This window comes from Melozone crissalis, unplaced genomic scaffold, assembly GCF_028551555.1.
Source record: "Melozone crissalis strain CALT ecotype California unplaced genomic scaffold, PUWL_Pcris_2 ptg000027l_1, whole genome shotgun sequence".
In the NCBI taxonomy this organism is placed as follows: Eukaryota; Metazoa; Chordata; class Aves; order Passeriformes; family Passerellidae; genus Melozone; species Melozone crissalis.
The window spans coordinates 9,878,047-9,903,331 of NW_026535805.1; the positions used below are offsets into that span (position 1 = coordinate 9,878,047).

The 25,285-nt window shown below is 40.8% G+C and overlaps 2 protein-coding genes across 2 annotated transcripts in view; one reads left to right on the top strand and one right to left on the bottom strand.

The window, feature by feature from the left end:
- Positions 1-17,608, top strand: RHOQ (ras homolog family member Q). The gene is made up of 5 exons (XM_054280207.1): positions 1-180; positions 329-387; positions 15,280-15,444; positions 16,182-16,277; positions 17,011-17,608. Exons 1-5 carry the CDS (start codon positions 39-41, stop codon positions 17,164-17,166), a joined length of 618 nt encoding a protein of 205 aa, XP_054136182.1. The 5' UTR covers positions 1-38; the 3' UTR covers positions 17,167-17,608.
- The window catches only part of PIGF (phosphatidylinositol glycan anchor biosynthesis class F), a 20,315-nt gene continuing 11,080 nt past the window's right edge, over positions 16,051-25,285 (bottom strand). Inside the window, exons 6-7 of the mRNA XM_054280206.1 lie at positions 17,593-17,726; positions 16,051-16,245 (exon numbers count right to left, since the gene is read on the bottom strand). Of these exons, the coding sequence (XP_054136181.1) occupies positions 17,613-17,726 (114 nt within the window). The 3' untranslated portion in view covers positions 16,051-16,245; positions 17,593-17,612. The remainder of the gene's footprint in view (positions 16,246-17,592; positions 17,727-25,285) is intronic.

Genomic DNA, 25,285 nt, shown 5'->3' on the forward strand with positions numbered 1-25,285 from the left:
GGGGCGCGCCCGCGGGGCCATGAGGGCGGGCTCCGGCCATGGCCCATGGCAGCGCGGCGGTCATGCTGAAGTGCGTGGTGGTGGGGGACGGCGCCGTGGGCAAGACGTGCCTGCTGATGAGCTACGCCAACGACGCCTTCCCCGAGGAGTACGTGCCCACCGTGTTCGACCACTACGCAGGTGAGCGGGCGGGGGGTCCCGCTACCGCCGGGGGCGGCAGCCGCTCTCTGCCCTCCCTCCATCCCCCGGCCTTGCCCTGCCGGGGGGGCCGGCACAGGGGTCGGCCGGCTTGCCCCCCCTCACCCGCTGTGTTTCTCCCCCCTCGCAGTCAGCGTTACCGTCGGCGGCAAGCAGTACCTGCTGGGGCTCTACGACACGGCCGGCCAGGTGAGTGCCGAGCGCTGCCCGCGGATCCCGGCCCCGTCCCCTCGCCCGCCGGCGATCCCGGCGCTCCCGGCGCTGAAGTTATTCGCAGGGCTGTGGTCCGGGCTGGGCGCTTCAGAGGAGGCTTGGCGGGGGTGGGGGGCGATTGATAAAATCTGGCTTTAAAAGAAAGCCATCGATCCAACCTCGATTCCCGAGGGCGGGCAGGAGGAGACGGGCTTTATTTTTAGCGGTGCTGGGGCCGAGGCGCCACGGCATCGCCCGGCGCTGGGCTGCGGGGATGCCCGGCGCCTGCGGGGCACTGCTCCGGCCGGGCATGGCCACCGGCCAGACCCCCTCGCTCGGGGTGCCGACCCTCCCGCCGGCTCTCGGGGGGAAATGTGCCCCGTTCGGCACAGAGGGCACACGCTGCCTCCGCCGCCTCGGGTCGGATGGAGAGCTAGGTTGCCGCAGCTTGCCTTGGTTGTGATTTACAGCACTCAAATAGCTACTAAGAGTTGTTCGAACTAAAGGTGGAAAATAACAACATGTAATTCTCAGCCACTGCCTTTTAGATAACCTGGGTTTCTTTTGCTGTCCCAGACAACTCAAGTGATTAATTTGGTTAGGATCATTACAGCCAGTTGTGAAAGATGCTGTGATGTCAGCATGGCTCTTAAATAACTTTAATGATGGATAAAATACTGGTTGTTTGGAGGGGTCACTGGTCTAGTGGTTTTTAAAGGGCTCCATGATTCAAATAATCTCTTCCTTAGCTTAACTTGCATGGCACCAGCCACGAGCCAGGTTTGGTCTCCAGGGTTAGAGTACTGTCTGGGGATCTCTTATTCGAAACCGTTTGTGAAGAGCCTGAGCCCAGGAGGTGCAGGGCATATACAGAAACGCAGCATGGGTTTCAGTAAAGTTGTGTACTCCCTATATTAAACTTCTTCTTGCAGTGTGAGCATGTGCTTTGGTCTCACATGACCTCAGACATGCTTCCTTGTTGTAAAGAGCAGCTCGTAAGACAATCTCACTGAAGTGGCATAAACTGAAGCTGTAAATTTTAACCATGTTGTTCCTATACTTAATTGAACAACTGCTGCCTGAACTAGTGTACCTTTTTAGATCTATATATAGCCTTGAGTTAGGGAATCAACATTTAACCAGTTTTATATCTCTGTTAGGCCCGAAATCAGTAAAAAAATTAATTCCATGAGAATTGTAGGAAACAGCGCCATTTCCAGAAAGCTGATACCCTGAAGGATCAGACTCTTCCTACAAAGACTGACTTCATGCTTGTCATCTCCCTGATATAAACACAAGCTAGTCAAATTTATGCCAGCTAAGTGCATTTCTTACTACTATCATAGTCCTGTTTTTGAATAGTAATTAGTTCAGAACACAGCTTTAAAATGTTGTTTAAGTAGGTTGCAAAGTGAGGATCTAGTGCTCAGACAAAGCATTTCGTTAGTGTGCAACTATTTATTTTTCTTATAAGGAGTATTGGAAAGTGTGAAAGTGAGCCTAGCACTTCTGTACATATGCACGGTTTATTTGGGGATGCTTGTTCTGGGCTTGTTGTTGTTAATGTGAGTATGTGTTAGCTCTGTGTAACCTCAGCTAGGGTGGCTTTGTGGTACCCACTCTGCCTGAATGTGCTGACTGCAAACACAGGTGACCTTTGGCCTCCTCAAAAGTCAGTAGGGCAAACTGGCCAGTTTACAACAAACAGCAAATTAAGGTGTTCCTGTTACACTAAGAAAAACTTTTCACTGTGAAATTGTATATAGAGAAAGTTGAGGTAAGCTTTTTTCCCCAGTTTTTGAAAAGCTGAAATTTTAATTTTGAATTCCAGGGCAGTTTTTGAGGCACCTAGAAATAGATCTTGTTGGCCTGATTCAGAGGACCCTCAGTTCACATAAGGTGTTTTAATGAGGCTACCTTTACGGATATATCTGGTCTTGGCAAAACTCCCCTTTTAGTCAGACCTGTGGTACTGATAAAATCTTTACCACTATCCCCATCCCACTTCAGCATGTTTGGGGAACTGGTGGATGTCAGAGACTGCCCACAGGAGCCCCATCCCAACATCCAGTACAACTAAAGAAGGGAGTCTGTATCAAGATGCCAATCTAGCAACTTCATTCAGTTAAAAGCTGCTTTGTCAGAGCAGCTGACAAGCCTGTCTTCCCAAAGCTACACAATAATAGAAAGCTTACATTAAAACATAAATATATATAGTAAAGAGCAGAAAAGACATGAGTTGATGATGTCTTCTCTGTGTTGGGGAAACAGCACGCTGTACCTGGTACATGCCTGCTGCTTCCACAGACTTCTGTATGGATTGGATACATTGCTGCCCAACGCTAGAATTTCTATGCCAGCATGCATCTGGTCTTTTGTCTCTAATTCTGTCAGCCCCAAATAATTTTTCTGTAAAATATTGGCCTGATAGTATAGTTTTATAAAAGTTGGCTGTGTGTGATCACTGTGGTATCTAAGCAGTTCACAATCATCAGCAGGTTTATACTTCCAGCCCTGGACAAAGTAAATAGGTCCAATCTACAGATGTCTATTCAGGGGGAAGAGGAGTGAAAGGGGTTAATGAAAGTTCAGATAGTGACTTACTCCAAATGCAGAAAGCTGTTAGCAGAAGAAAGATTAAAGACAAGATTTTGATTCATAGCTGGTGCACAGCAGGCTCATCACCCTGAAATACTGGCTTATCAGTGTGTGGGTCTCTTTAACTTGCGTGGTTATGTATTTAGCAACTTGTGACAGACTTTGCTTTGGCAGAGGAGTTGCAAGCTTTTGAGTTCATCCAGTACTCACTTCTAGCTCGCTTCCTCACAACACACACAGGATCACATGTAGTAACTATAACGATGACATAAGGCCTCATATCTTTGTGAGTTTAAAGTAGGTTGAAAACAAACCTATTAAAATCCCATTTTTTCCCTGGTAATATATATACAGCAAGGAAAAATGCCACTAGTGGTTCACAAAGTTCAGTTTACACACAGGCCTTTGAGTGTTTGTGAGTTCAAGAAGGCTTTTCTCTGTCTGAAAATACTGAGGCCCTGGTTCAGCAGAAAATAGCCAGCACAGCTGGTGGGCTGTGGAGGCTCAGAGAGCCCATTTGGGCTTGCAGCTGTGGAGGCAGCCTCCCATAGCAGGGAGGTGGGTGGGAATCCAGTGCCATTCCTCCAGCAATTCCTCCCAGAGGTGGAGCTAGCAGCTCCTTTTAGCCTTGCTGTGTGCAAGGGTTTAGAGCAGGTCTTGGTTTCCCCAGATGAGAACTGTGGCACCTACCTACACTGAAGACACATCAATGCACTGAAGTTGAAATATGAGGTGCTTGTGATGCTGATGTTTGGAGGCCTCTGGGCTTGCAGCAGCCTCTTCTGGGAGAGTGTGTCAATACTGCTCTTCATTGAACAGGGGTGCATGGCAAAATCAGCTTGGGAAGAGAACCATGGCTTCATCAGGGGTCTGTTAAGATCACCATGTTGGAGAGGTTTTGAACTGCTGGCAAGTGATTATCATTTTGCTATTCCAAGATATCAGAAGTAATACTGCCAGCTCTCAGGAAGTTAACATTTTTGGAGGATGTGGCACCTCTTTGTTAGTCCACAAGCACTAACAAAGAGGTGCCACATGTCCCTTTGCCATGTCCCAAGTGGTCAGAATAAGTGGTAGGACACACAGGAGTTGCCTTTTGGGGATTTTGCTCTATATTCAAGGCTGTTGTTTAAAATGACAGTTGGGAGTCTATCCTTCTGCTGGTTCCTTTTACTGGAGGATTTTAATTCATGGTGTCCCTTTCTTCCAGCGTGTGCTGACGGCATACAGGAGGAAGCCTTGCTCTGCTCCTGTGTCTTTGCTGTAAAGGATGGTTGGGATCTAGAGGAAGGATGGGGGAGGCAGTAGCAGAGCCTGTACTGCTTGTGTTGCTCTGGGAAGAGAGATGCTGAGGCATGGCATGACTGTTTTGTGCAGATTTGGCACCAAGCCAGCATCTGGGCAGAGCAGGGTATGGTGAATCTTACTATGGTGCAGTGCTTCATTATAACATTTATATCCCTCAGCATCATTTACTGTTGATACTAGAGGGGCCTGGTCAGACAAAGCTGAGGTGAACTGTGTTCCTGGGCTCTCTGCTTTTATATCTCTGCCCTAAACACCCAAATACAGGGTCTGACAAAATGAAGCTCTTGGTGCCTTCTCACCTGTCCCCAGAACAGTACCACAACACATGGTATTCACAAGCACAGAACAAGCCACTTCTTTGCACATCTCAGCCCAGATGGTCACACTGGTTGCAGCCACAGCCATTTTAATTCAGATAAACTAATTTTTTGGCTGTAACAGAAGCCCTGATGCTAAAGCAATTTTATATTTAAGTTGGTCAGGCTGCTGAAGTGTATAAAGCTAACTCAGTTATTAGGGAGATGAGTGTCTGCATTAAGGAGAGGTGTAGAAACAAATGGTTATAAATGTGAAGGTGTCTGTATGTGAGGTGTGGTTATTAAAAATGGATAGTTCCCAAACCTGTGGTGGTTGCTATAAATAAATAGCAGTAATCTTTATACTCCTTCCTCTTTGTCTTGGCTTTGGTAAGTAGCCCTGGTCTAGCCCTAGGTACCACTCCAGTATCTTACTGAGAAGAGAGGCAGCTGCTGCTCTGTTGCAAAATAGAAATGTCCCTCCCCAGAGCACACTGCTCCTTCTGAGTTGCCCCTACCAGGCAGCCGTAGCTGCAAATGTCAGCCTGGAGTGAAGCACTCTCACACAATGCAAAGCCTGCCACCCTTTGCTGCAGAGGTGTAAACACCGAGCCCTCCAACACGATTTTGGCAGATCTAAACATGAAATGTCAGCAGCCAACATCCTGTCCCCTTCCTGCCCCCCCTGTGCCTCCCCCCTCCCACATGCATTTTGCCTCGCTCCCTTTCCATGTCCCAGCCGAGCTGGCAGCTGGCACTGGGGAGGCTGGGAGCTCATGAGCTCACTCCCAGCCCAGCCTATGAATAGCTCAGCCTCCGCTGAAGCTGCTCTGTGCCTCAGGATGTTGCCAGCCACGTAGATTTAACAACTGGATGTATGCAGATAAAATAAAAACATGCCTAGATTCTCCCTTTGGAATTGAAGATTTTCAGTGTAAGAGGAGGTGAAGTGCATGAGCTAACAATCTCTGTGCTTAGAGCTCTCTAGATAAGGGTTTAAGCAAAGACAGGCGTTCTCTTTAAAAGCAAAAGGACTTATACCTTCAGATTGGTTATTAAAAATGGCCTTGCAACAATAATACTGTCAGTGCAAAGCCTGCATCTAAACGCCTCTGCGTGAGCTGTGACTCACGCTTTGAAAGCACGGCAGCTTTCCTAGAAGGATAGGTAAGCACTGTTATCACCAGATGGGGAGGTGCAGAATGGGAGATGGTGTTCTGAGTTCCCAGAAGCATCCACTAGATAGATGCTGGAAACTCAAGAGAGTTACATTTCACTTTCAGAGTGCCAAAAGCCCCACGGTACTTCTGAATAGCGACACTGAGTTATGTTAAAATCAAATCTAAGGAATCCATTTGAAAATGTAGATCCAGAATATCTTTGCCACTTTAACAGCAAGTTAATGGCAGACCAAAATAAAGAACACAAAGCAAACCAAATTTGACAGGTTCTCTGAAACTTCAACTTTTGATATGTTAAAAGAACATTTTTATGGAGACTACTGACCTAGGATGGACCCTTGCTAAACACTGATTACATGGCCAAGTAAAAAGCCCTTTTTTCCTGGGTTAAAACTCAGTAGATATTCTTTAGTTTGTGACAGAGAACTGTCTGAATTTTACTGATTTTTAATTTCTTTGAGGCACAGTGGCATCTTACAATGCTATCTAAACATGCTAAAAAGGCAACAGTGAATACAAACAGTTACTGCTATTCCAGCACAGTATTATTGTGTATCCTCTTACTTCCCGGAGTTCATTTTAAGACTGTGTGTGCACCTGCACTCAGCTGAGTATCAGATAATCTACAGCTGTGCTGCAGGAGGCAGGGGTGATGGAATGGGACAACTGGCTAAGGTAGCATGACTTGTGGAGTTTTTCTGATAGAGAACATATGAGACCCTGGGAATTTTTGTCAGGTCCATACTCAGACTTCTCCATTGAAATCTGTTTTCTTTGCAAAGAACTCTACATATTTTGGTAAATAGGAGAAGTATTAAAAAAATGCAGTTTTCATTTATAGCCTAACTCCTGATTCAGCCTCCAAACTACATCTTAAAAGAAAGTAAACAAAATTAGATGGAGCACTGTCTCCATAGCATGGACCTGCAATGTAAAAGGGTGTGTTAGGGTCTAATCCAAAGCTCTGTGTTAGCTGGCACTCTACTGCTGATTTCAGTAAACTTTGTTCCAGTTCCTTATTAAGAACACACGGACAAAGTGGATGTAAAACCTACTTCAGCAAAGTTTTGTTAGTCCTGGGCATTCAAAATGATGAGCCAGTTCCTCCTACCCACATACACCACTACCCCAAAAGTCTAGGAAATTAAAATGGTTTTGCCCTTTGCTGCATGTGGGTTTTCTTTAAATCTTTGGCCTTCATCTATCTTCATGTATCAACCTTTCTCTGTATCTGTGAGGTACTAGAAATTACTCTTTCATTTAAAGGTGAAAAGGATGTGCTTTTTCTTTATAGAGACTCCAGGAACCTGGTAATTAAGAAATAATACAAAGCACACCGGTTCAAAATCCTGCAGTTCTACTGTGAATAATAAACTTCAGCATCTCAAAAATGGATGCTTTGGGGCAGAACTTCAGGACTTTTTTTTAAGCCTCCAAATTAGCACTTGCATTTCTAACAAAATTGCTCCTCCCCTAATGAGAAAAAATGCAAAATAAGGACACAGAGGAGAAGAACTGTGTCTTTTTACTGCTCTGTTCTGGGGTTTTATAAGCAGTCTATTTGTTTGAATTGGTGATAGGGTGAGTTGTGTTAAGAAAAATGTCTGAGTGCTACGTGACACTTTCAGCAGCTCTGAAGAGGTTGTGTCATTTGACACTTTACAGTTACTGTCCCCAGTCTGTTTTAATCCTGCTCCATGCTGCATCTGTGCTGTGGCACGTGTGCAATAATTCTTTGCTATGCCAGGCACACACTGGTGTGCACATAAAAATGCAGGTGGCAGCATTATTCTCCAGAGCAAAGCAACATCTGTCAGCATCCTAGGTGAGTCTATTGCTCCACATGAATAAAACACAGATTCAGAGTACCTCAGGCAGCTTGTGCTCTAAATTAGATGTAGTCACGAATACTTTAAGATCATCATTAGGACTTAGTGCTACTTCCTTGTTGGTCCTATTTCCAGCTGGGATTCAGTGTTGGAGTCAACAAGGGATGGATGCCAGGTGTGACCTGGGGTGTGTCTTTAGTTATGACCAACAGATAGGCCAGCCACAGGCAGTGAGATGGCTCAAAAATTCCTCACTTAATAAAAACTGCCTATGGTTTTTCTTTCAATTGCCTTAACATCTGCTAAGTGTTTTATCACATTCTTCAATGGGAGTTGCTAGCCCTAGCAAATGGGACTTGATATAAAACAAGGTGCAGAAGACTCTTAGGAACTCCTTTCATTCCAGAAAATCTTTCACTGTGATGTGTTCATTCAAGGTGCACATGATGGCCCTGGCACTCTCCTGAGAAGTTGTGTGATGGGAGCTAAGCTTGAGGAGGCAGAAAAGCTGTAATCCTCTATGTGTTCCTCAACACTGGACTGAAGAATGTTTTGGGGTTTATTTGTAAAAGGTGAAAGGGAATGGGACACCTAACTGATCAGTCTTGTTTGTCTGATCAGTCTCTATACAGGTAGCAAATGAAAAGACGTATCTGATATTATATGGATACCTGTACTAAACCAACTCTACTCTGTAGGTTATCTTGCCTGTGACAACAGGTCATATTCTTCTGTGAAAATAAAGTCAGAGAACCTATCTTTCCAAAGAGCAGATTCTGCAGAGGATCTGTCCAGATCTCCTGTGTCAGGGTGCATTTTATTTTTTTAACTTTATTTGCTGTATCTATAAGAATGGAAAATCCTGATCGTTCATGGCTGCAGACACAACTGGGGTGAATTCCCTTCCTGGGGAAAATGGAAATCTGACAGTGAGAAAAATGCAGAGCAGGACTGAAATTTCTTATGGACAAGGAGTGAAAGGGTTTGTCCATGCCAGCTACTCTGCCATTTCTCAGGAGCTCCATAGTGGGTAAACAACAGGTTTAGGTGAAGGTGTTCAAGTGAAACTGTGCCTGCAGTCAGCTGGATACATGTTCTGTTGATACAGATGCTAAAATAATAAGCCCTATAGGGAAAATTCAGGGACTTTCACTTTTAGAAAACCAACCAGCAAGCTGAAGTTCTCATGGTGATGGAGAGAAGGGAGTGTGTTATTGAGACCATCTAGGAAAGTAGTTTGGCATCACCACGTGGCAAGATGTAGCATTTGGACAGTACTGAATTCCTTATTAAGTCTAGGATCAAATCTGATCACTTAAAGGCAATTTTGTATATAATAAAAGAAATATGCTGTCCTTCCTGTCTCTAATGATCTAAAATCCATCTTAACTAGGCTCCATCTTCCAGCTAGTTATTTCTGTCTATCCAGAAAAGCTTTTCAGAGATGTAAGCAGCTGCACAGTTCTCCAATATGCCAGGGGGAAAGTTTTATTATTAAAAAAAAAGGTAATTCACAAACCCTGGGCTTTTTCAATGTATAATTCATATGTCCTTTGAACAGTCCTCCTCACAGGAATTCAGAAATGGATTTAGATCAGTTTACTTCATTTTTAGAATACAATGGAAGAGCACTTACTCTGCATACTTGCAGACTTTTCTATAAATTAAAAATAGATGCTGGGCCCAAACCAACAGCTTTTTGCACTCTCTGGGAAACCTGTGCTAACAAACCACAACAGGACAATTCTGCTTTCTTTAGCAATGCAAGCTATATCCTCAGAAGCCTGTGAAGAGACAGAGGGTCTGTAGTGCAGTTTTCCCCTGCAGCCAGGGAATAATCACTGCATCTTTCTCGTTTTGCATGTTCAAAAGCTAGGGGCTACAGATGTAGACAACTGAAAAATCAAATGCAGTCATCAGCATAGCAAAGCTTGGGTTGTGGAATTGGCTGAGCAGACAATGCACTGTCAGTCCAAACTGCAGCTTTATGCCAAATGGTCCTGCATTAGTGGTGCCTTGTGAGTGGCAGTGCCAGGAAACCAGCATCCTGGGGGATGCTCCACCCTCCTTCCTTGCAAAGGGTTACGGTGTTACATAGCCCAGACTGAAAAATCTGAAGAGTGTTTTTTAGCCAGAGAAGCAATTTATGCTTGGCATGGGGCAGTACAGGCCACTTCCCTCTCTCTCCTCCCCCACCAAGTGTCTTGTAGAACCAAAAACCACAGGGTGATTCAGCGCAGTGAAGTCTGGTTCCTGGTGTACTTTTGCAGCAAGCAGTTGCTTTCAAAACCTTTAGATAGAGGCTTTGCCTGGTGCTTATGGCAGAGCTGCAGATCAGCCTTTAATTCCAAATAATTTGGGGGAGATGGCGAGATGTGTCCAGAGGCAGCAGTGAGTTGTTACTAAGTCCACATTTATGTACATCAGTCATTATGGTTCACTTGTTATGCTTTCCAAAATATTACAAGGGGCCTTCTGAAACAGAAACTTATTTTCAGGGAGGAAAAGTAAAAAATGCAGTCTTGAAAGACAGGTTTGAAATGCATTTCAAAAACTGAAATATGGCAATTCATAATAAGAGAAGACTTCTGACTCTTGTTACTATAAAGTGGTTAAAACAGACTTTTACCAAGGATTTTACTCTGTAAAACTCTGCCTCACTGCACCCCTCTGAGCAGTAGTGATTACCCTTTGCTGCATGAAGGTTGGATTCCTCTAGCAACTCTGCCTGATGTCTATTTTTGGCTTCCCCTCTAAAAACAGATGGCTGGGAGTGAGAACCTCTCCTTACGATTGCTGTTGTAAGCTGTGAAAGCAACAGATGGTTGCTAACACAGAGATCACAAACGCAGAGGTTTTGAGCTCCGGTTTTTCTTCCAGTGGTGCAAGCTTTATTTTGTTTCCACCCATCCACTTTATACCTCTTGGAATAGAAATAGGTTTATCAAGGATATGTCAGTATAACAACTGAAGATGCATTGTTAAAATTTCATTCCTAAACTGCAAAACACATAAAATAATTCATTACTTTGGTTCTGTCAGAACAAGACACTGAGTGTGAATTAAAACATGACACATCTTAGGCCCTGTGTCACTGTTAATGATAAACCATAATTTGGTTTTTCCTATTTTCTTAAAAACACTAGCAAAGAAATAAAAATCAACCAGACAGGTCTAGGTTAGCACTGTCTTCATAACTTGCAAAGGCAGATCAGAGAGGCCTGGACTTCCTCAAAGGTTTTGGTCAAGGTGTGGGAAGGTAGTGGCTGCAAAGGACTAACTGCTTTCCATCTGTCCAAAGTGGCCAGAAAGCCCCCAATACCATTCCAGATGAGCAGGAGGCCTGGAGGCCTGTGCTCTCACACTGCTGACAGAGGGGTGTCTCTACAGACAGACTCTGTGTGTCCATCACTTCCACTGCAGCTGGGAGGAGCATGATACCATAAATCAGGGGAGCCACAAGGTCTCTACACACAGAACCTCTGCATGTCAGCGCCTCGCACCTCAGTGTTCTAATAAATATGAAGAAATAGTGCTTTCTGTGGGTCAAGAAGGTTGTCCAGAAATTATTATACTCCACTTTGTCTGAGTTTATTTTTTTAAAATATCCCACTGCACATAAGCTGTGTACATCAAAGGCTTTTGGAGTGCTTTGCAAAGACTAATGCATTATTAAGCTAGCAAACCCCTACAGATGGGAGGATGCAAACAGAGAGAGGATAATGATTTGCTCAGGACTACATACTCTGTCAGTGGCAGAATCTGGAATACAGTTTCCTTTTCTTTAGCTGAGTCTCAGCTGATATCCACAGAACTGGGCAAAAGTATCAGTTCAAAATGAAATGCATGACTTGAAATGGGACACTGTGTTCTGCTGTTGGTCTGAGCAAACCCATGAAATGAAGAATATTATAATGCTGCAATACCATTCTTCAGTCTGCATACAAAAAGTTTCCCAAGACCTCTGTTTCTGGACAGGCAAATGTTAGAAACATCCAGATTCTGGACATGTTAGAGCAAATCATCTTCACTATCCAAAATACAATATTCAAATACAAGGCTGCAGAAAATCTCAGGCAGATGATTAGGTACTGTAACATGGAAAAGGAGATCTAAAGGATAGATTTTAAGGAACCAAGATAAAGGCAATACTAGACATACCTTCAGCCTACCATAAGAAGACATGGTAATTTTAAAGCCTGAATTTCTATTCTCCACTTTAAAAACAAAACCCCCTGTTTGTAGTTGAGAAGCCAAGTCCTTAGCTCCTTCATCTCATCTCCTTCTTTATGTCTGTTGTGTACTAGCAGCTGTCCTGGCTTTCCACAGGGATACTAGGGAAATTATGAACAGCCCTGCTGTAGTGTCACGTCCTTTAGAGGGATCACAGCTCCACAGAACATTAATTAAATCAACATTCTTGTGTCCAGTTTTGTTTCAAGTTAATATAGCCCTCATATTTTCTGTATTCACCTGCTTCAGCAAACAATTTCTTTTAAACTCTATAGTATGTTGGATAATGAGCTGTTTCACTATTACAGCCTCAAGTATTTGAGACTTATACTGACTATTTCAATCCTTAGGGGCTTTCTTGCCCATCTTATTCACATTCTTAAAATATTCCTGCTAATATCCTTAAATATTTTTAAAGTCTATATATGCAGTGCCTCCCCCAGATTGTCTAATTATCTAATTGCTGTATAGTGTGGTATGTACATGCACTCAAACTGGAATCTATGTTGACTGGCTAGTATAATCAATTTTGCCATTGCATTTCAATTTAGAATTAACCACATTTATTTCCCTTACACTAGATTGAGGAAATAAATTATAGTTGAAGCAATAAGATTTTTCCAGGCTTCTCTAACATTCAGTCTAAATTAATTTGGTATTTCAGATTCTTCTACCAGTTGTAGCAGTTATGCTGGCTCAATACATCACAGAAAGTTTACAGGTTTTATTGCTGTTTCTGAGGGGCTGTTGGGAGGCAGAAGGAGTGTTTAAGCCCAGATGGCATACTAGGTGCTGGCAAAATTTAACCAGGGTTTCTCCCAGGAGGACTCAGGACCAGTCCAATCATGGGTGCCACTATTGGTGTCAATGCACACCTGATGTTCAGAGCATACACAAGGTTCAAAGGAGAGCCTGAGAGCACTGTCATGTTTCAAGCAGCAGGGCTGGTGGGTATAGCCAAATTCTCTGATAATTTAAGGAAGCTTAAATGCAGTGAAGCCACTGCAGCAAAGAGCACACACATCTTTGGCTGTGGTACATGATGTATCCAATCACATTGTACCTGCCTTCTGTTTAACTCTTAATTACACTTGCCCACAGCTGGCCCAGTGCAAGTGGAACAGGGTATAAACCAAAAGGCACACAAACAAATGCAGGAGCAGGAAAGGAGTTCAGACCTGAGACTGGCTTTAAGAAAATGATTAATATTTGCTATGAATAAAAGGTCCATCTGTAATTTGAAACGGATTAACTAAAGAGCTATTTTAAGTTTATGGACTAACAGTAATTTCTGGTGACAGTGAAAGGCTTTCTCCATTCCAGCTTTTATTGCAGGCAGTATTCTAGTTACCCTAATCCAGATATGAGATTTTTAGAAAATGTAGAGTATAGAGATGGCAGCTGTTTGGCAGTAGGAACAAATTACAGCTTTTAAGTAGATTTTTAAAAAATACAACTTATTCACTAATACCCCACATATGATTTAGAGCTGAATTTCAGAGCAACTGATGGGTCCACTGTGTGTTTTCATGCAGATTTTGTACTCCAGGGAACAGAGTAATTGGTAGTTGAGAAGTTTCTTTTAGGATTTTAATCTCCGCCCCAAAAAGCAGAGTGCAACCCTGAGCAGGATCTAGCTATATTCAGCAGTAGAAGTGAAACATAAAATACATGTCTAAAAAATCTAGCTGCATGCTAAAAGAGTTTTAACTTCCTGTGTTGGTGTTTTGAAGTTATTTCTGCATTCTATGATGAATGTCCACACATTTGGAAGAGACATGGTTACTGTTTCTTTCTTCTGAATCAGGGCAAGAGCCTGACACTGGCAGGGAAAAGGCCTGTCAAATGTTGTAGCTTTAAAGTGGTGTCAGTTACTCTGGTTGTGAAACTGGGATGCCCTGTCAACAATTAACATGCTCTAGCTAATTGACAAGCCTGTTTACAAAACTAGAGTGGATACTCAAAATGGCACAAGAATATGACGGGGAATGATCACCTCCTTGCTACTGCAGAATTTCTGCTTGGGCTTGTCTTTCCTCCAGTTCATGAGAATAACAGCTCTCTTCCCACAGCTGTTGACTTCCAAATGGAAAAATGAGCCAAGCAGAAACTGCTCTGAGGATGTTCTCACAGTTTTTCTGAAATTCAAGTGACCATGTTTAAAACCTAACAAATCAATGCAGGGCGTTTCTGAGGGTGTGACTATAGGTTAATAATCTGGTAATGTGGCTGTTCCCAAGGAAACAAAAATTTAATTTTCTGTCTCATTTCAAACATGGACTTGAATTACATTTCTGCCTCTATGTGTAATGAATGAATCATTGCAGTATTTGTGAGATTTAATTAAGATGGGGAGTTTACATGGGAAAAAGGGAAACTGCTGCAGCAGCCCTAATAAACTGGTGTTTACTGTGGAAGGTATAAATCCAGCATTTGTTAGTGTCACTGCAATGCCTGGCCTCAGTCTTAGTTATCTATGTTGCAAAAACCACCAAAACTCTATAGTAGGAATGGTAAGGCATTGGTTCACTGCCAAAGACCAAAGGAAGCCTTGCAGAGAGAAGCTCTGCAGAAGGGCATGCTCCCTGTGGCTGTTAGCTAAAACATGGGGCAAAAATCCACTTTCTCCTTTGCTAGAGAGAACTCTGATTTACAAGAGGGGCAATGCTCCTAGGTACTTGTCTTGCCACAGTGTGGTATACCCTGGCAGTAGGACTGCTGACTTTAAATGCTGGGGCTCTAAATGTCCTAAATAACTTTTTCACACTAACTCCTCTCCCACACTTCCAACAAACAAATAAACAAAGGCATTAATATTCCATAGTGTTCTTGATTCTGAATTTCTGTTCCATCTAATCCTTTGCTGGGCTTGCTAGTAGAAAGCACAGTCAGACAAAAGAGGTCCTTTCTCATCCTTCCTACTGCCCTGAACACCAGGAACAGGACTCTAAGGTTTCTAAGAAACAAAATTCTACACAGGGCTTTAAATATCACCTCTGTGTATGATCCAAAATAGAAGATTTAAGTGCATCAAACAGCCTTAATCTAGTCTAGCTTTGTATAACCTGGATGACTCTACAGCAGTCACACCTGCTCATTTCTCCACAAATAGTAGTCTTTGATCTGCAAGTATGTTTGAACCATAAGTCTTTTGTTTTTTTCCTGAAGTGAAAACTTTTTGAATGGTAATCATCTGTATATTCTCATAGAGAAGGAAGTTTCTATCAGTATTAACACATTTTTCAAAATATTTACATTCACATATAGTTATCTTCATATGTAAATTTTGCTCTAACAGCAACACTAACTAACTTGGAATAGTTTTAAACATTCAGAAAGTTTGCCTCAACAACCTTCATGAAATACAAATACAGTTTCTGAATATAACTGTTAAAATACAGGCAACAACTTAATATTGCAGATAACAGAATTTTTCTTCCTTAGGAAGACTATGATCGTCTGAGACCTTTATCTTACCCTATGACCGATGTCTTCCTTATCTGCTTCTCAGTGGTAAACCCTGCTTCATTTCAAAATGTGAAGGAAGAGTGGGTACCGGAGTTGAAGGAATATGCACCTAATGTTCCCTTTTTACTAGTAGGAACACAGGTATATTTGGTTCTGTTCTACTTTTATTTAAGCAAATAGGATCACTGTATGGTGCCTTTTCTCTGAGCTGGAAGTTGAGGCCCAACAGGACCTGAGCAGCACCTCCTTCTGTCTTTGGAGGAACAACCCTTTTACAGGTGGCAGAAAAACACAGATACGTGCTGTTCTCCAATGAGCTATCCCCATTTGTTAAAAAAACTTATGTCCATTGTAAACATGGTGGCAAGATGGGCTGCATGTCTCCCATGTGACTTTCTAAAAAGTCATGGGACTTATTGAATAAAATTGTCTGCTCATGCCCATGTTACTGGAATTTCTTGGGTTAACAACTATTAGTCACATGCAATATTTGCTGAAGCAAAGGAAAAGGGGAGAAATGAGACAACTTCTTCTTGCTTCTCATGGGTAGTGGACTGGGCTTCATTTATGAAGTGACCCACATGTTGGTGTTACCTATGGGTTATCTTTCTGCCACTGCAATTGGTGTTCTAAGATGATCACATCTAATTGAAGTGCTGAATTACAGAATAAATGTTTCTTCCTTCTAGATTAAAGGTTCACAACTTAAATTGAGGGCTCTTGAATCAGGAAGGGTCCACAATCTGAATCATGCCATGACTCCATTTTTATAGTGATAATATTCCATTGAATGATTCTCCTTTAAAAAGAGGGTATCATTGCCTGCTGACTTTTGTTTAGAGAAAGTATTCCAGCATGACTTCAATCTTTCTTGCTAGATTGATCTCCGTGATGACCCAAAAACTCTGGCAAGACTGAATGATATGAAAGAGAAGCCCGTATCTGTGGAGCAAGGACAGAAGTTAGCAAAAGAGGTAAACTGGATACTCCTAAATGAAACCAAGTAACAAAGAACAAAACAACAAAACACCCCTATTTCCACTTGACTTAGTCTTCCTTTACCACTTTTTGCATATATTTTAGCAGTCCACATATGAAATCTTGTGACTGCTTACCAGTTAACAACACTTACTTACATTAATGAGTAGACCTATGTAATTATACTTTCTTGTCAGTAACAGTTCTAATTTTCAGTGTAGACACTTGTAAAAGCTATACAAGCTATGTAAATATTACTCAAAGATAATTAAAATCCACAGACTGGTGGAGGTTGGAAGGGACCTCTCCTGCTCAAGCAAAATGCTGGAAGCATCTTTTAGACACTATTTGAGAATGTTATACTACCACTGTAACTACTGTGTGGATAATGCTTATCAGGACACTTACAGAGCATTTATTTTTGAAACACAAATGTGTAATGTAATAATTTTTTGCTCTTTAATTATCAACCATATCTTAGGCATCCACTGCCAATCTAAAGAACTTACTTCTTTCCCACAGAAACCAACCAACTTAAATACCTTCCAGATCTTTGGCAAAAGATAAAAATTATCTTCTCCTACAGGGGTGCACATTCAGATAACTTTTTTTAGATTGCAGCCAAACATTGTAATGTTGCTATGGGGGGAGAAAAAAAAAGCAGAAGTGCTCAGATGGAACTGAACAGCTGAGACATACTGCTATTGAATTAACTTATTTTCTTGACAGATAGGAGCCTACTGTTACGTGGAGTGTTCAGCTTTAACACAGAAAGGACTGAAGACTGTTTTTGATGAAGCTATTATAGCCATTCTAACTCCAAAGAAACACACAGTGAAGAAGAGAATAGGCTCAAGATGCATAAACTGCTGTTTGATCACGTGAGAGGCATTTGACAATGGCCAGGCTTACTGTGAAATTCTACTGATTTTAAATACAATGCATTAAGTACATAGTGAATTTGTTGCCGGTTTGAAAGTTAAACCTACGTTTCTGCCTTCTACAACCAGTGAAATCCAGAGGAATAAAATCAAACTCAACGAACTTGTAATAAGAAGCCACCACATCTGTTACAAATATTTTATTCAGACTGGAAGGTACAATCTCTCAGGGTTACACAGTCTAGAGGAAGCAAAAACTGCACCATGCTGAAATGGCATCTATGTGATTTTACGGAGTGGAGATGCTTGGCCTGAAATACTCTAACTGAATTTGGACAGTCTTCTGCTTTGACTATATATATATATATATATATATCTTAAAAACCCCCAACTTTTGCACAGCCTGTATGGAATCTGCACAAAGAAATACCTTGTCTCTTTTTGCTCCAGTTATCTGCTTTTGTATGTAAGCTGCTTCCGGTTCCAGTGTATCCACAGAGGTGCAATAATCAGACCAGCCATATAGCCAAAGGTAGCTCCGAGGGAACAGGAAATGGGCCATACCTGAGGGGAGAACACAAGGCAAAAGCAGACCATGAGGAAAAGGTCTGTGCTTTTTGTACTTCATGAGCACAAAGTCTAGGTACTGAAAGACAGTAGTCTTATTCTACTTTAAAGCTTGATGTGCTTTCCTAAAAATGCCAAAAGCGTAACAATCATCTTCATGAACACTAAATGCTGTTGTACAGTTTTTAATTAATATGCATTAAAATGTAAGCAGGCTTCTGGCTATTGCAGACTTTAGTTTGATAGTCCAAAAGCTATGTGGAAAAAACCACCCCTTAGAAGTATTTATATCCCCAGAAGCATTCAGCTGACCTGACTTCCTACTCTGCTGTACACATTTGGATACCTACAGATTTCTCAGCAACTTCTCCTTTCAATCTCTCATGGTGTTTTGAAACTTTCAGGTGTGCATAAAGGAATTAGTATTCAAATAAGGCCAGAGACTGAGATAGATAGAGGTTTGTTGGCTTTTTTTCTTGAAAAGTATATGAAAGGATAAATTTCCCTCTGGCTAGCAGTAGGGAGGGAACACAAATTTGGAAGCTGACTGAACATCTTGCACCCAGATCATCAAAGTTGTAGTAAGCCAGTTATGTCAAAGAGAGCTTTAATTATATGCTCTATTTTCAACTATAAGAAAAGGAAGCCAACTCAATAGATCTGACTCACTTTACCAAACCATCTTGTACTGACCCAGAGTAGTAATAGAATTCTTCCCTGCTCTTTTTTTAATAATTGATATTGATTTGCAGGGAGGAATGGCCAAACCAAGACTTAACCAGCTTGTCATCAGATGTAGCTTATAGTACCAGTCCACTACAGACTGCATTTGATGAAAGTCTCAATTAGGGCAGTAATGAATTTATTTATTTTCGAATAAACAGAATTCCCAGGCCTCTTTAAAATTCTCCTTTTCTTTTCTTTTTTTTTTTTTTTTTTTGCAAGGACAGGTTTGTAGTTCCTGCTCTACAGAGCATATTCCTAAAGCAAGTATGGACTGGACTCTCCTATTCTTTTGTTTTTTAAATTAAGGGGGATATTTCCCCCTTCCCATTGTACTTGAGACTGAGAAATGCACTAGACAATACAAGAAATATCCCAATCTCCAGCCTTCTTTTCTACTTCACTTTGACTTGCAATTCATGAATATCAAATGAACCTACTCTTAATGGTACTGGTTCCTCCTTTCATTCATTTTCCTAGCTCTGATTCTTCTCTTAACTTCATTATCACTTAAAAGAATATATTTATTCACATCCTTTGATCATGGGAATTTTAACTACAAAAAAGAATAATGTATTTTGTCCTCTGCTCTTTCATCTTCAGTCTCCTCAGTTATTTCATCTTCACATTCCTTAGCATTTACAGCTTTTATTTGTTATTTGGAGGTCTTAAGGAGTGTAGCAAAGATGATTACTAAACAAGGTGCCTTAGGTACTCTTTATTGACCTTGTTTCATTCTTTCACTTTCATACATTCTGTCTCTGCTGCTTTTGTTGCTGAGTATTTCAGCAGTTGCCTCTCAAGCCAAAGATTTGCTTGTTTTCATTCATTTACTGTGTATAGTAGATCATCTATAAAAAGCCTTGAGAGGCTTTGGCATGGTAAGTACTACATGCATTTGAAACTCACATAAGTTTGTGGCCTTGGCTAAACTTACACTTCAGGTGGATCTTTTCAACTTTTAAACAAAATGTAATTATTTCTAGCATTTTGCATATTACACTTGTCTAAAGGACAAAACAATAAAAAAGTCTCTGAAACCCTTCTGCTCACTCAGTACTGTTCAGATGGAACACAAGTCATACTTTTTTATCCACTGATGAAGTCAAATACCACTCCAATATCCACAAAACTATGGACAAAGGCTTCTTAACTTGGTGGTGCTTTTACATCAGATTTGCTGAGTGATCAATGATCAATCCTTCATCAAATTTTTACCTACATTAGGTGAATTTGTAGTTGCCTATTTGCTTTCCAGAACTATAAGTAGATGATGGACTCTGAATTGATCATATTCCCCTAACTAGAGAGAGAATATCCCTGATGACCCAATGACCCTGTATATTGTGCTATTTTGTGTATAGTGGGTGATTATTGGTATGATTAAATACATATCTGATAATTGTTGTAGCCTCTTTCACCTGACTGAACTGCAACTTGGGACATGTTTTTTCAATAGCTGTGTAACTTTTAATACCAATTATGCCTCTGTCTGTCTTCTAAAACATTCAATTTTTGCTTTGGTTTTTAAAAGTCAGTGTTACCTTACAAAGTTTCAAGCTCTCTCTCTTAACAGTTGAATCTCTGACCTCGGAACACTCACAAATGGCAGGTGGAAAAGATAGGGAACAAAGGGAAGAAAACATAAAACATGCCATCTCCCCATCTATGAATAAGACAGAAAGAGACACCACCTCATCCCTTCTAGTGGCATGGAACAGAGGGGTACTAGGCCAGGCACTTATTCTTACAGTGCTGCTTGGACAGCCCAAAGTAGTTCTGAGGGCAGTTTGGCCTTTTGAAAACTCCCTCAGCACAGCAGTTAAAAGCCTGGACTTAAGAGTGTTGCTGTCCTTCTGCCATTTTCTCTAACCCTCAAGACCTGGCAAAACCCCTTAACAAACAGGTAATAATAATAAAGGTACCACTTTTGCACCTTTTGTTCTTGACTGATGGCTTTTAGGCTACATATAGCCTGAGGCACCCATGGGTATATCTAAAGCAGCAAGTTATCAAAGACAGATTAAGATATGGTTCATAAGCACAGCAGCTGCACTAAAATAACACCACTTTCACATGATTTTGGCTGTCTACAAAAATGGGTTGTTTCTTTCTGTGGAAGTGGGTTGCTTTATTTTGTATTAGCTGCTGGCCTCATTTTTCTGAGTCCCAATCACTTTCTTCTGGACCTTTTTAAACGACTTTGACTTACTCAATTGGCCTGCTTTTGCCCCCTCTTTCATATTATCTCAAACTTGTCCTAAAGTCCTTGACTTGGTATGAACTGCCTGTAAGTGATAAAAATCTAAGCAGCAAATATCTGTCTGCCTGTTCCAAGAGATTCCATTCTGCTTGCTTAAAATATGAGACTTGTAATACACCCCTCTCATCCCCTGAGAACTTTCCAGCTCAGTTCCTCCTACATCATGCTCCCTTCTGCCTTGAGGAAGCTGACATATCCTGTCCCAGTACCGATGTCATGTCTGGGCTGGGTCAGCAGCAGGGGAATAAGATGTTAGGCCACATGGCCTAGCTGCACTTTTGCTGAGGGGAAAAAAGGCTGATGAGAAAAGTGTGGGGAGTGCAGGAGATAGAACAGAACATTTTTCATTAAACTGTCATGAAATGCCTTATCTGTCTCAGCAGCTGGGAAGCATCAGCTACCATTCTCACAGCCTAACACAAGAAGAATCAGTTTTTTACATATCAAATGCATGGTGAAAAGGGCAATTTTAACAACCTGTAGATGATTACTAGGAACCTGAACAGCAGCTTGGCAAAAACAAATCTTACCAAGAACAAAAAATGCATTTTAATGGGCAGAGCATGAGGCAGTGTTAAATGCAAAGCAATTCTGACTTCTGCTATTCGTTTAAATTCTCTTTTTGCCTTTTCATCAGGCAGCCGTGTTAGGACTTCACAGAAATTTCTTCAAGCTAGCTTAATAGACCTGCAGAACTGCCAGGTTTTTAGTGTATATTAGAACTCATTTTAAGAATAATGACCCAAAATAGGAATTGCCAACCTTTCAGGACACAAATGAGCTAGTTTTCCTCGGTGCTCTTTAGAATAGCTAAGATTCTATGATGTGAGAATGCTTAGCATATTGCATGGAAAGCAGAGCATGCTGCAGGATCCCAGCAAGGCACCCAGCTCTGCTGCCCTGTGCATGCAGCTGGCTAAACCAGAATTCTGACTGCATGACAGTTTTGTCATCCGAGTCTTGCATCCCATGCAAGGGAATTACATAGACATTGATAAGGACACAAGGGCCAGATGCTTATAGACCACAGGAGCAACACAAAGTTTTTAAAGATATTATGAAGTAAGCAGCTGCCTGCTGGAACTTTGATTATACAAATGCAAATACAGTGGGGCAATCTACTGTACTTACTTTTCAGTAAACTTAAGAGTGTTTTTCTCATATTCCTAAACACAATTTTTTGTATGCTTACTGTTTCAAAAAACTAATTTCTGACTGTCAATTAGAAGGCTATGTAATAATTTTTGTTTCATTTTAAAACTGAATAAATGAGCACAATTATTTTCCCTTCCTGTTTCTAACATGCCTTAAATTCCTGATTGTTTAGTCTGTACTGTCTCAAAAACTTCAGCACATGCCTTTAATCTATTTTGGTTGCATGCACATGTTAACTACAAGTGTCTTATCACATTGTACAGAATGTGTGTGTTGACAAGCACACACCAAGAAGAAAGTGTGAGGCTTTTTTCAGGCTGGCATTTGTAGCTAGAAGTTGATTTCATGGATTTGTGTTCTAAAGTTATAGCAAGCATAACAGCCTTTGATCTCACCATTAAGGTTTACATTGAGAAAACACATTATTAAATAAACAATGATAACCACACTAAAGTGGAACAAGCTTCTACCTCTGTTTAAAACAACTCCAATTGTGTATTTATCCCTTGTTCTCATATTAAGCAACTTCTCTTATAAAAAAACTTTCATAGTAGGAAGTAAATGCAAAAAGGAATACAAGAAGGAAACTCTCTGAGCTGTGTTAAGAAGAACCAAAGTAGAGTGAAAGTTTAAAGTCCCATTTCAGCTTACTTGAGTAAGCACCAAGAACTGTACCCAAGATTCTCAGGATTATTTTTCGGGCTACAAATGTCTGAGAGCTATCTAAGGCTAATATTTACAGTCATATTGGCTAAATTACATGGCAGTCAGTCAGCTCAGGGGAGCTATATCAGCACTACCTATTATGCTTGCAGTATCCACTATGAAGTAGGAATATAGCAATTTTACTTCTACCTAATGATAACACTGTAAGCAGAATATTGTTTCAAAGTCACTTTTTACCACTAGTAACAGGTACTACAGATCAAAATTATGCTACCAAAAAACCCTGCATGTATGGGAGGGCACGCACACAACAAACACATTATTTAAAAGTCTGCTATCAAAACATGCAATAAACCCAGCAATTCCCCAGTGAGCTAAATCCAGTTGTCAGTGGCAAATGCTGTGTCTGAAATAATAGTTCCACCACATATAAAGTGTGCTGATAAAGTTGTGGTCTTTACCTATACCACATTGTTCTGCAACTAGTTTCCTCAAGCTGAGTAGAGAAAGGATGTGCCTAGTAACTCCTGCATCATCCCCTCCTGTTTCAGTGGTGGTGTGTTTTGAGGTTCCACTTCTCAGTGACACATGAAGCCAATATCTTGATCACATGTGGTTATTAAAAGCACTCCATCAACGTGAAACAGGCAATCTGGAAAAACTAAACAACTGTAAGAACAGAAGTTATTTTCTATTTCTTTGTAGAACTGTCCTGGCTAACTGTAACCCTTACATACCCATTGAGCTTCAGCAGCCTAGAGGCATCTTGAGATGGATGTACAACTCTAAATTGTCTAGAACAGCCTTACTTAAATCATCACAATTAAGTATTGCAAACTGCTTTAAAAATTGCTGAAAAATAGGATAACAATCTCAAAACACTGGCAAAATTAGTCTACCAGTCTAACTGACACATGCCTGGCAGAACAAGTCCTGGAAAGTTTGTTGTTTTGTTCTTAATCCAGAAATGTAACTACTAATGCCTAACCTGCATTCCTGTAAGGCATTTATCTTTACCTTTGTCTGAGATAAGCTGAATTCTAGACCTACAAGCAGGAATAACAACAGACTAGGCATCCCTGACCAACTGTTTTGCATAGTTACAAAATTTTTCTTAAAGCTAGCAGAGGAGTAACATATATGGCATGCTTAAAAGATGCTTTAAAAACAACAGAATAATGAAAAAAACCCAAATCATAGGACACACAAACTGACTTTCAACAATATATTTTATAGTTCTAGCAGAAATGCTTTATATTTTTTTTCATCTCCATTCTCAAACATTATTCAGAAAATTAATGTTAGTTTATTTCTGAAACAATATTCTGTTCCTGTTAAGTAATATTTACTTAGCATAGAAGTTGTTGTATGCTTAAAAAATGCAATTAACATTATTATTTTTAAGGGTAGAGAGGCACACTAATCTGAATATCCCTTGTATGCAATATTTTTCAAACATAAACATGGAAAATAAAGTGAAATTTTCCGAGACATCTGTATTTATCTCAGTTTTGTTGCATGTCACAAGATGTACGTATAAAGAAGCAACATGTTTCCTTTGCTTTGTAAATAAGTAAGGATGAAGTAGCATTTGGGCTTTAGTCATTAGCAGATAAAATGGAATTCTTCTTATGAAATTCATCATCAGGTTTACTCCCCAGAACCCTGAAGTACTTGGAAGTAAAAACAAATTCTAGTGAAAGACAAAGGATGCTGACATCTGATTTTCTGACCAGGTAAGATCCAGGTAATAGTACAAAAGACTTCTCAACTTCTACTGATACATCTCAACCACAACATAAAGCAATGACTACCAGGTAATTTTTCAGTTCTTCTATTAAGTTTGCAGGAAAATATGATAGACTCAAAACAGACTGCCAAGGGCAGGGAAACAGTAGCAACAAATGAAACCAGTGTTGTTTTTTCTTTGAAGGACACAAAGCAGAAGAACTGTGGTAGGTGTGAGCATGGCAATTCAGATAAGTATCCTACAGAATAGTGCAGACAGCTTTATTTAATACTCTGCTGGGATTCCAGCATTCTCCAACTGCCTTCAACCTCTTGTTTGCTTTAGGTGAGTGACTACAGACCACTTCCATTTGAAGACCTTTCTATCAACAAACCAGACTTCACAGAAGCAGCTTTACATTCCCCCATTTGTGAATGATTTTTCAATTTAAAAGTTGACTGCAGACACCAGATTTGATTAAGTGCTAAATTCCAATTAAGTGGAAAAACATGCCAATTCAAGACACAGTGAATTTTTCTGTATAGCTTGTTTCATATTATGTTGCTGTAACAAAGCTAAGTCAATAGCATTTTTCATCCCAAACTCACAGCACAGTTCTGTACCAGCAGGATATTTTGTGGTTTTGACAACATTTGACATTCCAGGGCTACCAACAGAGCCAAAGGGCAAAAGCAAAACCCCTTTGGTTTGCTTTATCAAGTGATATTTCTCAATTATTGCTGATCCATCCAGTTCTTGTAGTACCAACCTCACCTTTTCTGTGACAATCTGCCAATAATGAATTGTCTGAAGTTACAGGTAGCAATGCAGCTGTGTTTCTATTGCATGTTGTTACACCACAAATACTAACAACAATCAATACAAACATCAGAACCAGATTTTGCAATAAGCAGCCTTAAAGGCCTTAACACTGCTCTCTAAAATAATAATACCACTTTAGTCTTCCCCAACAAAAAAGATTTAAACCACATTTTCTGCTTTAAAGCAGAACCACTTCCA

Bases quoted from the DNA above. Each gene is read 5' to 3' on its own strand.
- RHOQ (XM_054280207.1), top strand. From the start codon at position 39: ATGGCCCATGGCAGCGCGGCGGTCATGCTGAAGTGCGTGGTGGTGGGG. The intron at 181-328 runs GTGAGCGGGCGG...CCCCCCTCGCAG, and splicing joins CGTGTTCGACCACTACGCAG to TCAGCGTTACCGTCGGCGGC. The intron at 388-15,279 runs GTGAGTGCCGAG...TTTCTTCCTTAG, and splicing joins TCTACGACACGGCCGGCCAG to GAAGACTATGATCGTCTGAG.